The sequence below is a fragment of the Mytilus galloprovincialis genome, chromosome 13 (assembly GCF_965363235.1).
Source record: "Mytilus galloprovincialis chromosome 13, xbMytGall1.hap1.1, whole genome shotgun sequence".
Classification (NCBI taxonomy): Eukaryota; Metazoa; Mollusca; class Bivalvia; order Mytilida; family Mytilidae; genus Mytilus; species Mytilus galloprovincialis.
In genome coordinates, this window is record NC_134850.1 from 10,301,762 (window position 1) to 10,315,746 (window position 13,985).

Here is a 13,985-nt window from a genome sequence, read left to right on the forward strand (position 1 = left end):
AACATTCAAATGGAATTTATAAGACAATCATTAATATACATGTATACATATGTATTGAAAAGCAAAATTATCATTGTGGAAAGATTTTTAGCAAAAAAAAACCAGCTGAGCAATTCAGACCCTTGAGAGCCTCTTGTTTATATGGCTTCTGTTTGTATCATATGGCTCATAAATTAAAATTTTGAATTTCAGATACTGTAATAGAGCTCGTCATGTTGTTATGGAAAATTTGAAAGGAATAAAACAAGTTACTTCAGAACCAGATCTTCGTCTTTTTAGATGTGGACTTAATCATGAATTTTCGAAGGTCATGGTATCTGTTATTGAGGTAAATATAATCTTTGCAACAGTATTGGTATAAAAGAACTTGTTTGAGCGAGATTTCTTTAATTACCAATAGCATCTATGTATAGCTTCACATTTTGACAACTAACATATACTAGAACACACCCGCGAAATTTGCGGGCATATACAGCCTGTTGTAGGATGATTTTTTGGTATAAAATATTATGTATGGGGAATTTCATAAAAGGTATCAGAAGCTCTCTCCCTTTTCCCAAAGTCAGATATTTGTTTCCTTTCTGTTCAACTATTTTTGTGTTCCTGGCCTGAGACCACAATTATTCTTCTCCTTTGCTACAATGCATCTTTTGTTAAAAGTCAAATTAAATTAAAAATTTACACCGCTTCAAACATGAAATAAATGTAACTGCTTATATAAAGACCATTATTAGTCTAATAAAATATGCTTCTAGGACAATCCATCAGTGCTTTTTCTTTTGAGAATCTTATTAACATGCCATTGGTAAGATATGAATCTTGTATTAATGACTAAGACCGACTCAGGTTAGTTTGAGGGGTGGTTGGCGGGGTCCTAATCCCAAAGTCCCTGGCTTAAAAACATGAAATCCTGAGATTCAGAATTTAAAGAAATTCATATCCCGAAATTGAACAATATATTCCTGTATCCCGTAAGGATCAATCCCCAAATCCTGAGCTTAAAAATACCTGATCCCAATGTCCAGAAAAAGGTCCTCCCTCCCACGTTGGCGTCGTCGTCTGCGTCGTCGTCGTCTGAATACTTTTAGTTTTCGCACTCTAACTTTAGTAAAAGTGAATGGAAATCTATGAAATTTTAACACAAGGTTTATGACCACAAAAGGAAGGTTGGTATTGATTTTGGGAGTTTTGGTCCCAACATTTTAGGAATTAGGGACCAAAAAGGGCCCAAATAAGCATTTTCTTGGTTTTCGCACTATAACTTTAGTTTAAGTTAATAGAAATCTATGAAATTTTGACACAAGGTTTATGACCACAAAAGAACGGTTGGGATTGATTTTGGGAGTTTTGGTTTCAACAGTTTAGGAATTAGGGGCCAAAAAAGGGCCCAAATAAGCATTATTCTTGTATTTCGCACAATAACTTTAGTTTAAGTAAATAGAAATCAATGAAATTTAAACACAATGTTAATGACTACAAAAGGAAGGTTGGTATTGATTTTGGGAGTTTAGGTCTGAACAGTTTAGGAATTAGGGGCCAAAAAGGGACCCAAATAAGCATTTTTCTTGGTTTTCGCACCATAACGTTAGTATAAGTTAATAGAAATCTATGAAATTTAAACACAAGGTTTATGACCATAAAAGGAAGGTTGGTATTGATTTTGGGAGTTTTGGTCCCAACATAATAAGCGGCCCAAAGGGTCCAAAATTAAACTTTGTTTGATTTCATCAAAATTGAATAATTGGGGTTCTTTGATATGCCGAATCTAACTGTCATGACTGTGTATGTAGATTCTTAACTTTTGGTCCCCGTTTTCAAATTGGTCTACATTAAGGTCCAAAGGGTTCAAAATTAAACTTAGTTTGATTTTGACAAAAAATGAATCAGTTAGGTTCTTTGATATGCTGAATCTTAAAATGGTCTTAGATTCTTGATTATTGGCCCAGTTTTCAAGTTGGTCCAAATCAGGGTCCAAAATTAAACTTTGTTTGATTTCATCAAAAATTGAATAAATGGGGTTCTTTGATATACCAAATCTAACTGTGTATGTAGATTCTTCATTTTTGGTCCTGTTTTCAAATTGGTCTACTCTAAAGTCCAAAGGGTCCAAAATTAAACTTAGTCTGATTTTAACAAAAATTGAAATCTTGGGGTTTTTTGATATGCTGAATCCAAAAATGTACTTACATTTTTTATTATGGGCCCAGTTTTCAAGTTGGTCCAAATCAGGATCTAAAATTATTATATTAAGTATTGTGCAATAGCAAGTCTTTTCAATTGCACAGTATTGTGCAATGGCAAGAAATATCTAATTGCACAATATTGTGAAATAGCAATTTTTTTTTTAAATTAGAGTTATCTTTCTTTGTCCAGAATAGTAAGCAAGAAATATCTAATTGCAAAATATTGTGCAATAGCAAGATTTTTTTTTAATTGGAGTTATCTTTCTTTGTCCAGAATCAACTTAAATCTTTGTTATATACGATATACACTTTTTACTACCAACTGATAAATTAAAATAATCTTTACCATTCAGTGATAACAAGCAGTTTTTTTACATCTTAATATTTTATGATGTATTTAAATGAGTAGTTATTGTTGCAAACTCCATTAGAAATTTTAATTGAGATTAGTTTTGGAATAAGGGAAAGGGGGATGTGATTAATGGGTTCAATTTTTCTCATTTGAAATTTCATAAATAAAAAAGAAAATTTCTTCAAACATTTTTTTGAGAGGATTAATATTCAACAGCATAGTGAATTGCTCTAAGAGAAAACAAAAATTTTAAGTTCATTAGAACACATTCATTCTGTGTCAGAAACCTATGCTGTGTCAACTATTTAATCACAATCCAAATTTAGAGCTGAATCCAGCTTGAATGTTGTGTCCATACTTGCCCCAACCGTTCAGGGTTCAACCTCTGCGGTCGTATAAAGCTACGCCCTGCGGAGCATCTGGTTGTTATTCTTGTCTATGTTTTTACAATCGGAACAGCTGTGAATTTTTTACTTTAAATGAGGTACAACACAATGATGTCATAACCTATTTTTGTTATGACGTCAGCATAGGATTTGGTAATTTAGGTAAATGGTAAACCTTATTGGTATATTAATTGGTTTACCTAAGTATAAATACGGTGGAGAAAACGGATAAGACTTCAGTATGATTTTACCCTGGACAAGAAACACACACTAATTCCAAACAATTTAATTATATACATTTACCGAAACCATTTACCAGACTAAGTAGTAACCAGACTACTTCCGTATAATGTGGGCTTGTTAATTCCTTAACAAGTTGCATTTAGAGAATAACTTCTCGAGAGAAATGTTATCTTTTTGACATTGAATTTGATTTACCATTTGCCGATAACCAAACTAAACTTTCAAGGTATTTATATTTCCGCTATCTATTTTCTTTACGATATTCTAATAAAGTAAGGTATTTATTTGTTAGACTAGAATACTGTTAAGTTATATACTATTTGTATGAATTGTAGATATTTAACGCATCTTAAAGTTATTACAAGTTGATTTTTATTTAACGAGTCTGTTATTCTTACAAAAACCTAAACAGAACCAAACTAAGATCTACCAGAATACCACTAATTACCACAAAACCTATAAAGAACCAACCTTAGATCTACCAGAATACAGCAAAGTACCACAATACCAGAGTACCACGCTACAAAAGAAGGGTCGCCAGTTATAACTTTAGGTCATATAAACTTATACATTGTTATAAAACACATTCTTATAGCAACACATTAAGGGTTACACATTTATAGTTTTAACATCAAAGCCTGACCGCTCTGTTTTCGTTACATTAGACACTTTAGATAACTGTTAAGGGTGTAGAATTTTTGTAAGATGTGCCTGCCTATATGTTCATCTAATGTTTTTTTTCTCCATTGTTTTTATTTTTTTAGACCATGATCCCAACATAAAACTCATAATCAAACATTTCAGCATGTGTGCGTTTTGAATTTTAAATCATAATTATGTGCTATTTTTACTTAATGCAGGTAAAACCAGATTCATATTACACTCCAGTTGCCCCTGCAGATGTTAAACCTGATGAGAAAAGAAAGAGGAAATTTAGAGGAAGCCCAAGAAGGTCGGGATCAAGCAGTGAAAATTTACATTATAGATCTTCAACTTCAAGTATGGAACCATTAGAATCTGCCGATACCCATGATACAGAAGAGTTGGCAATAGAAGCAGACTTACATGATAGGGTTCTTGGTCAGCATGCAGGAGAACTGTTGTTAGATTTGCACAACAAGCATAAAAGAGACGAAAAACAACTTTCAGAAGATGAACTTAAAAAAAAACTAACAATGAGTGGGATGATTGTTGATGGAACTAGGGTAGGTTACTTAAAATTTTACTAAATTTTTCCATAGATATATAGATTTGGTTTTAAACTTTGTTTGTAACTTATTTCAATGATGATGGCATAGCCTCATTTTTGGGGAAAGACGGCTTCAAGCCGTCAATCCCCTATGGGGTTGACCAGAGTGACATCCCTCACATCATTCATTTTGTTTTTATAGTGTGGAAAACCCCCCAACAAATCTGACTGAGATTGATGAGAAGGAGATTGACAAATGAATAGATTGACTTTAAACACTTTTTTACACATTTCCCTTGTTTCTTGTGAAATAATCGTATCTTGAGCTCTCCTTTACACTATTTACGTTTCTTTTACAATCCAGAAAAATCAGTATGACGAGATATTCAAAATATATCCAACCTACATTATTATATTATATTGATGTCATTGTTGGAATGCCCCAATACGCATAAGCAAGGATATCCTTCACAGGTTATGTGAATCATTCTCAGAGATCTTGCACTATTAAAAAATGGTATTTGTTAAATTCAAACATAATTTTGTTTGCTGTAGATGATTCAAACATCAACATGCAATACTTTAATTACACATGTAGTATGTCAGCAACTTTCAAGGTAAACAAAGTCTGTGGGGAGTCATAAGATTGGGAAGAGAAACGATTTTTATCATTTTTTTCTGTAAAATTCTGTTTTGAGAATCTTCCTCCAATTCAGGAGCACCTCAATTGAAGAGTAATTATCCACTAAAATAAAAGTTAATGTATCTGAACACTTAAAATGTGACATTTAGTATATGATTAGTAGTCTTGCATTAAAACTAGATTTATGTACCAACATCATCATTGTAATTGTAAAGTAATAATTAAATTAAAAATGTTGCATTTTGTAGTTTATACTTATTCATGAAATTTACTAATATTTCAAAATGTAGGACCTGGAAACAAGCTTCTCACAGTTTACATCAATCATATTGTTTTTTTTTTATTAGTATTTTTATCCCTGTAATGAGAGTTGTAACTGGGAACTTAATCATTGGAAATTTAAAACTGATTAGATTTTTCAGTCCTAAATTTCTAGAGAAAAAAATCAAAATCTTGGAGTACTGTCACAAAAAATGGAAAAATCACCCTAGCCTGCAGTTCAGTGGTACAATTAAGATTTCAAAAAATTGCAGTTGTTGTTAAATGACAGAATTCAGTTGAATTTTAGATAATTAACTTTCAACTTTAACCAAATGTTTAGATTTCAAAGATGCAGATCTCTTCTATTGGTCCAAATAAAATCCTATACTAAAGAAAGGAAATTACATTAAACAACAATTTCAATATTGTCAACCTGTTCTTTTTTCATTCTTACCCCCCTCCCCCCCCCCCAAAAAAAAAAATAACACCGAAACAAGGGCCGTCTTTCCCCTCAGAGCTATTCAGCTCTTTGATTACAAAGATGTTGTTTACAATTCATGAAAATTTAAAAACAATCCTAGTAAACTTATTGATCCTTTAATGATGTACTTAGGTGAAGTTTTGGAATTTGTGTTAGATGTTTGGAATCCTTGTGTTTTTACCATATGATACAAGGTAAAATATTTTGCCCCATGACACCCTTTTTATCTTTTTATGTAAACTTAATAGTTCATAAAAGGTTATTTGCCAAAATTTAAGCAGATTCTTGATTTTTACGCCGCCCAAATGGCCCATGTGAGCTTATGACATCACTTGGTGTCTGTTGTCCTCGTCTTAAACTATTTCAAAAGTCTTTTTCTCTGAAACTACTGGGCCAAATATCTCCAAACTTTAACTAATTGTTCCTTAGGGTATCTAGTTTTAAATTAAAGAGTTGATACATTGACAAACATGGCCACCATGGCTAGAAAAAGAACTAAGATAGGGGTCAAATGCAGTTTTTGGCTTATATCTCAAAAACTAAAGCTTTTAGAAAAAATCTGACAAATGGAACAACCCTGATTGTTGGTTTGCCTCCTCAAAATTGGTAGTTTTAAGGAAATTTTGCAGTTTTTTGTAAAGCATGCGACTTTTGTCGCAGAAAGCTCAACATAGGGATAGTCTTCCAGAGTTCGCGAAATAGTCAGTCCTGTCGGTCCTATCGGTCAAAATGAGGCTCAGACCAGTATTTTGAAAGCTAGTGCCTGTTCTGATGACCGATGTAAAAACGGCCGTTGCAGTGCCTTTTTTTATCGGTAATTAGTTGTACTGCAACTAATTCCAATATGTGTTAACATCGGTCTTCAGATGTACCTGCTACTAATTTCCGGTACTGGTTTCTGTTATAAACAAACTGTAACCTATTATTGAAACCAAAGTGCCGATCTACACGTGTCCTGCTAAATTTGTTCATGGAAAACAATCGGCGATTGAAATCTTAGATGGAGATAACAAATACTGAAAAAATGATTCAGATGATGAAATGGATAGAGAAAATGACTTTAATTAAGAACAATCAGAAGATCAGAACTGGTCCTTCATAATAATTTGTCCGTGGCTGTGAAAAATAAAACGAATAATAATAAAGTTACTTTTGGATAAAATATGTTATTATTTTTATTTTAGGATCAAATTGACAGATTTTTTTAGGACTAAAATTTTGTAGGACTGACAAATAATCTTTCTTTGTCGGTCCCATGACCGACAGGTGAAATTGTCTCAAACAAAGTTTTTGCCAACTCTGGTGATCCGGTGGCGGCCAACTTCTTAAAAGCTTTATATTTTAGAAGGTGAAAGACCTGGATGCTTCATACTTTGTATTGTGGTGCCTCATGTTACGAAGTTTCTATTATCATATGTCCAATGTCCTTAACCTCATTTTTGCTGAGCCTGTGACTTTTATCGCAGAAAGATCGACATAAGAAAAGTGTTTGGGTGGTGGCGGCAGTGTTCTCCATAGACATTTGGGATAGCTTCAGATTTGGCGTAATAAAATAAACTCATTTGTCACGTTGTGGCGTTGCTCTATTTCCATTATGTTATATGTTTATATTTAAATGAGAGTCAACATCTTCCTAGTTTATATCCTTAATTATAAGGCTGACTGATACCTGAAATATATATATACACAGTACATTATATGTGTACTGTGTATATATATATATATATATATATGTAGTCCAGTCAATTTGATCCTAAAATAAAAATAATAACATATTTTATATATATTTATATATATCCAAAAGTAACTTTATTATTATTCGTTTTATTTTTCACAGACAGGACAAATTATTATGAAGGACAAGTTCTGATCTTACTAATTAGTAAATGATTAGTTATCTCCTCCTCCAGGACAAGTTTTTTGAGGATACGAAAAAAAACTTCAACAAATAAAGTCGTCTATAAAAAAGTAAATTTTCAGGAATGTTCTGTTGAGTCTTCCGGAAGCGAACAAAATTAAACGCAAAATATCCTTTCACAACTAATTTCAAACAAAAAGTCTCTAGATTCACTTATAAATGTTTAAATATAATTCATTAATCAGTTCCTGATTCGCCAATGTTGTTTTCTGTTGTGTTGTGGCGGCTCGGTCTTCGTGGTGTTAATAGTTCATTTCCCCCAGCTTTATTGTGTGGCTGAAGACGGGAAAGAGCCCATGGTATCTTAGTCATAGCAGGCACATCTGATTCAGGGATGTGGTGGTATGACTGGTCCAAATCTATTTTTAGAGGCTGTTGTATTGTCTGAGTTGCCGGCTTTGGAGTTTGGACTGTAGTCTGTGTCTCATTCATAGCAACTGGTTGACTTATAATTCTTGTTGGTGATAAAGTCATAGGAATATTTGGCACTTGTGGCAGTGTTGTCTTGGATGGAGTTGGAGAATTCAAGATTACTTCTTTATGTTTAACTGTAGTGGGTGCCATCAAAGTACCTGGTGTTTGAGTGGTTTGAAAAGGAGTGAACTTTCGAAGGTGCTGACGGTTGCGGAAAGTAACAGGGCCTGTGCCATCTACACATATAACATATTGATGGTATTGTCTTACTTCAACAACTGTTCCTGTACGTTCCCATCTCAGTAGGACAACCGGAAGCGCCTGAGTAAGGATTTCGGCGCTCAGTGATACGGTTCACTAGACGACGTTTTCAACACGTAATGGCGGCCATTATTTGACGTCGGATTTGGCATTCCTCGTTGAAAGTTGCATTTATGACATTCTTGGATGCCACACAACATAAAAGATAAAACTTTATTCCAGATATTGCAGGTAATTATTTTCAAAGAAGTCGTATCCCAAGAAATGATTTAAACGGCAAAAATAAAGTGTAAAATAATATGAAACATGAATATTGAAATCCAAGTTTTCATCATTTCCTTTTCATGTAATGAATTTACTATTTAGGCAGCAACCATTTGATTTTCTGGGGGGGGGGGGGGGGGGCTATGGTTTTTTTGTTTGTTTCACCCTCAGCTGCCACCCAGTATATGTAATGCTAAAATTGAAAGAAAAAATTGTTTTCGACTTGTCACGAAAAAATTTGTCCAGAAAAAAAACCATAGCCCCCCCCCCCCCCACCAGAAAATCAAATGGCTGCTGCCTTATCACTTTTATTATTTTATTACATTCGGATTTCGGTCTGGGGTATCCGCCCTTGTCTCCGGAAATATTATACCCACTGTCAACATCCATTTTCAAACTGGACAGACAAAATTATAAAAAGTGTTCTTCACGATCTCCCTGGAAATAATTCATGCTATCACTTTGTGAACATTGTAAACATGAAACTGCAAATACGGACCAAAACGAATCAAATTTGAAAGCGTGGATGATCATGTTTCATGCCGACTGTAAGTTCTCTAAAAAAGGGGGTGGGGTGGGTGAATTTTGCTGCACGTCAAAGTTAAGACGTCCATGTACTAAATCATTAGAATGTAAGACATATTCACTTTAACTCTTGGCTACTTTATACCTGGTCTTATATAAATAAATTCACATTTCATCTGTGAACAATTAATTTTATCTTCATTATAAACTTACTACCTAACTAATTTTATTCAGGATAAAATCCAGTACAAAAGGATCATTGCTGAAACATATACAAAACAAAACAACAATAAAACATAACAGCCAACACTTTTGACACTTATAACAACATGAACAAGCAAGAGACAAAACTCATTATATGTTAATTGTTTATGTGTTAAGAATCAGAATGTATTGTGTATTGTTGTCATTATTGCCGTCAGGGGCCCTTAATTGGAAAATAAAGAACTTTGAACTTTTATATGTCCCTGATTTCATTTATATAATACATGTACACTCAAGTTTAATATTTTATCTATAAAAATTAAATCTTTTATGAACACAAATTGATACAATACAAAGGGAAAGGGATTATAGGCACTTGTTTCTGACAATGGGGGTTCACTATCCATACTCTTCTTTCCCATATATAAAAAAATAAACCAGATACATGTAGTATCCCCATTGTAATTAACCAATCACCCGTCACCCATTTGAGAGTTTACACAGTGACATACATTTACATGTCAGACCAGAAACTAACAAATTTCAGTGGCAAAACCAGAACTTTTCATAAAGGGGGGGGGGGGGGCTCCAGTCATGCTTCAGTCCCTATATAATCAACCAAATTTTTACCAACAAGGTCTCAATAGTCATGACAGTGGTGGTTCCAGGATTTAAATTGAGAAAAACTGGGTTGTGAGTGCCCCCAAAATGTATATAATTTTAGCTTGTATTGTACATGTTATGATATTTATGTACACTATAATATAATTGAATATAAAAATGTTAAAGAAAGGATTGTTAACACACAAATCTGCTCCATGTTGTGATATTAAACATTGTTATCTAACATGTTTAACACCGCCACATTATTTATATATGTGCCTGTCCCAAGCCAGGAGCCTGTAATTCAGTGGTTGTCGTTTGTTTATGTGTTACATATTTGTTCTTCGTTTTTTCATAAATAAGGCCATTAGTTTTCGCGTTTGAATTGTTTTACATTGTCTTATCGGGGCCCTTTATAGCTGACTATGCGGTATGGGCTTTGCTCATTGTTGAAGGCTGTACAGTGACCTATAGTTGTTAATGTCTGTGTCATTTTGGTCTTTTGTGGATAGTTGTCTCATTGGCAATCATACCACATCTTCTTTTTTATATTATACATAAAAAAATAATTTTCCAAGACTTGGAAATATTTTCTTTGCCCATTATTGCCTTTAACTTTTATGTATTGAGCAAAATGCTTGAGGCATAATTATTTATAATACTTAGTAAAAACATGTATTTTCTTGGTAATTCATATGGCAAATTTGTATTAATGTGTTGATAATAACAATGCAAAGTTTAATTTTGCTTTGAATAATTTAGTATATAATTTATTTAGTAATTGTATGTACATTTGCTTTATATTTACAGAAAGGAGAAAGATGTTCACTATGAATCAAAAATTCAATACATAGGACTTTTATATATCAACAAAAAACACTTGTACATGTGCATGTGTATGTCATGTATGTGTGATATACATACAACAAGAAAACAGTAATCAAATGGAATGTCAACGACCAGTGTCCAGTAATGTTGAAAGCAAAATGATTTTGATAGAAAACAATAGGACTAGAATATATTATGGGTAAGTAATCCAAAAGTGTCTGTTTAGGGTAAAAACAGTCAGTTATTTACAGTGTGCTATGATTTCAATCCCACAAATATGAAACAAAAACATAATATACATGGTATGCAGACTGTTTTCATAAGGGAATTGACTGAAAATATCTACATTTAACAGTCAGACATAATTATATACTAAATTATTCTTTTTTATATATAAAAGTTGCCAATGGAATAAATTGAGGATGGAAATTATAATTAATGAGATATAGGTAAAAGAATCATACACAGACTTTAAGGTCGAATGGTATTCTTTTAATAGTTTAAAGATTTTATTCTGTTATCTATGCTGTATAAATGTCAAGATAGTTACATTTGGATTTAAAACCTAATTTCAAGAATGAAGGGTACCATAATTTAAATTTATTTTATGATAAAAAAAACAATATAAGGGAATTAACTCTTACATGATGTGCATCATATCCATGCAAATGAAGCGTTTTAATAAATCTGACCATTTTTATACGACCGCAAAAATTGAATTTTTTTTGGTCGTATATTGGTATCACGTTGGCGTCGTCGTCCGAATACTTTTAGTTTTTGCACTCTAACTTTAGTAAAAGTGAATAGAAATCTATGAAATTTTAACACAAGGTTTATGACCACAAAAGGAAGGTTGGGATTGATTTTGGAAGTTTTGGTCCCACCATTTTAGGAATTAGGGGCCAAAAAGGGCCCAAATAAGCATTTTCTTGGTTTTCGCACTATAACTTAAGTTTAAGTAAATATAAATCTATGAAATTTTGACACAAGGTTTATGACCACAAAAGAAAGGTTGGGATTGATTTTGAGAGTTTTGGTTTCAACAGTTCAGGAATTAGGGGCCAAAAAAGAGCCCAAATAAGCTTTATTCTTGGTTTTCGCACAATAACTACATGTAGTATAAGTAAATAGAAATCAATGAAATTTAAACACAAGGTTTATGACCACAAAAGGAAGGTTGGGATTGATTTTGGGAGTTGAGGTCTGAACAGTTTAGGAATTAGGGGCCAAAAAGGGGCCCAAATAAGCATTTTTCTTGGTTTTCGCACCATAACTTTAGTATAAGTCAATAGAAATCTATGAAATTTAAACACAAGGTTTATGACCATAAAAGGAAGGTTGGGATTGATTTTGGAAGTTTTGGTTCAAACAGTTTAGGAATAAGGGGCCCAAAGGGTCCAAAATTAAACTTTGTTTGATTTCATCAAAAATTGAATGATTGGGGTTCTTCAATATGCCGAATCTAACTGTGTATGTAGATTCTTAATTTTTGGTCCTGTTTTCAAATTGGTCTACATTAAGGTCCAAAGGGTCCAAAATTAAAATTAGTTTGATTTAACAAAAATTGAATCCTTGGCCAAGTTGGGGTTCTTTGATATGCTGAATCTAAAAAAATACTTAGATTTTTGATTATTGGCCCAGTTTCAAGTTGGTCCAAATCGGGGTCCAAAATTAAACTTTGTTTGATTTCATCAAAAATTGAATAATTGGGGTTCTTCGATATGCCAAATCTAACTGTGTATGTAGATTCTTAATTTTTGGTCCCGTTTTCAAATTGGTCTACATTAAAGTCCAAAGGGTCCAAAATTAAACTAAGTTTGATTTTAACAAAAATTGAATTCTTAGGCTTCTTTAATATGCTGAATCTAAACATGTACTTAGATTTTTGATTATGGGCCTAGTTTTCAAGTTGGTCCAAATCAGGATCCAAAATTATTATATTAAGTATTGTGCAATAGCAAGAAATTTTCAATTGCACAGTATTGCGCAATAGCAAGAAATCTTCAATTGCACAGTATTGTGCAATAGCAAATATTTTCAATTGCACAGTATTGCACAATAGCAAGAAATATCTAATTGCACAATATTGTGCAATAGCAAGAATTTTCAATTGGAATTATCTTTCTTTGTCCAGAATAGTACATGTAGTTGAATCAACTTAAATCATTGTTTTATACAATATACAATGTATGTTCACTTTTACTACCAACTGATAAATTAAAACAATCTTTACCATTCAGTGATTACAAGCTCTTTCTTTACATTTTAATATTTTATGATGTATTTAAATGAGTAGTTATTGTTGCAAACTCCATTAGAAATTTGAATTGAGATCAGTTTTGGAATAAGGGAAAGGGGGATGTGAAAAAAAATTGGGGGGGTCAATTTTTTTCATTTCAGATTTCATTAATAAAAAGAAAATTTCTTCAAACATTTTTTTGAGAGGATTAATATTCAACAGCATAGTGAATTGCTCAAAGGCAAAAAAAAATTTTTAAGTTCATTAGACCACATTCATTCTGTGTCAGAAACCTATGCTGTGTCAACTATTTAATCACAATCCAAATTTAGAGCTGAATCCAGCTTGAATGTTGTGTCCATACTTGCCCCAACCGTTCAGGGTTCAACCTCTGCGGTCGTATAAAGCTGTGCCCTGCGGAGCATCTGTTTTTTTTAGATAAGAGAATGACTTGAGCAGACTGTATTGAAGTCATAGATGGCAATAACAATGAAATACAATATATTATAATTATCATTCTTCATTACTTTTTGATTGAATTAACAAACTTAATTTAATAACAAAATATTTCATTTTCAGAAGACAAAACATCCTGTCAGAGGAATAATTTTACTGGAGGATAAAAATTTTGATACCTGGAATCAGCAATTTATATGAAATTTGTTATGAGAGATATATTCATGTACAGAATGGTATCCGAGGTGGTTCAAGTGATTATAAGCGGATATTTTTGTTGAACTAATGCAGGATTTAATAAATGAAAGTTTAACAGACTATGGGCTCCAAAGTTTATTAACAAGAGGATTTTTTAAATATGTGAGACTCATCAACATTAAAAAGTGCAGAAATGAAATGTCACCATATTTATTAAAAAAAATCAGATTATTGACTCGGTTGTTTTCATGAATATTTTGTTTTAAGCAATTTCACTGTTATATAATTAAAAAGATTCCACGTTTATTTTATACTTCTGACAACCGAATATTATATC

The 13,985-nt window shown here is 32.5% G+C and overlaps 1 protein-coding gene and 1 long non-coding RNA gene across 3 annotated transcripts in view; both read left to right on the forward strand.

Moving 5' to 3' along the window:
* Nucleotides 1–13,985, forward strand: part of LOC143056400 (uncharacterized) — a 33,876-nt gene that overhangs the window by 6,817 nt on the left and 13,074 nt on the right. For both annotated transcript variants that reach the window (XM_076229491.1, XM_076229490.1), the window contains exons 3-4: nucleotides 193–328; nucleotides 4,025–4,369. In XM_076229491.1, coding sequence (XP_076085606.1) covers nucleotides 193–328; nucleotides 4,025–4,369 — 481 coding nt within the window. The remainder of the gene's footprint in view (nucleotides 1–192; nucleotides 329–4,024; nucleotides 4,370–13,985) is intronic.
* On the forward strand, nucleotides 8,897–13,833 carry LOC143056523 (uncharacterized). The gene is made up of 3 exons (XR_012972385.1): nucleotides 8,897–9,143; nucleotides 10,738–10,954; nucleotides 13,574–13,833. It is a non-coding gene; the product is annotated as an uncharacterized LOC143056523 (long non-coding RNA).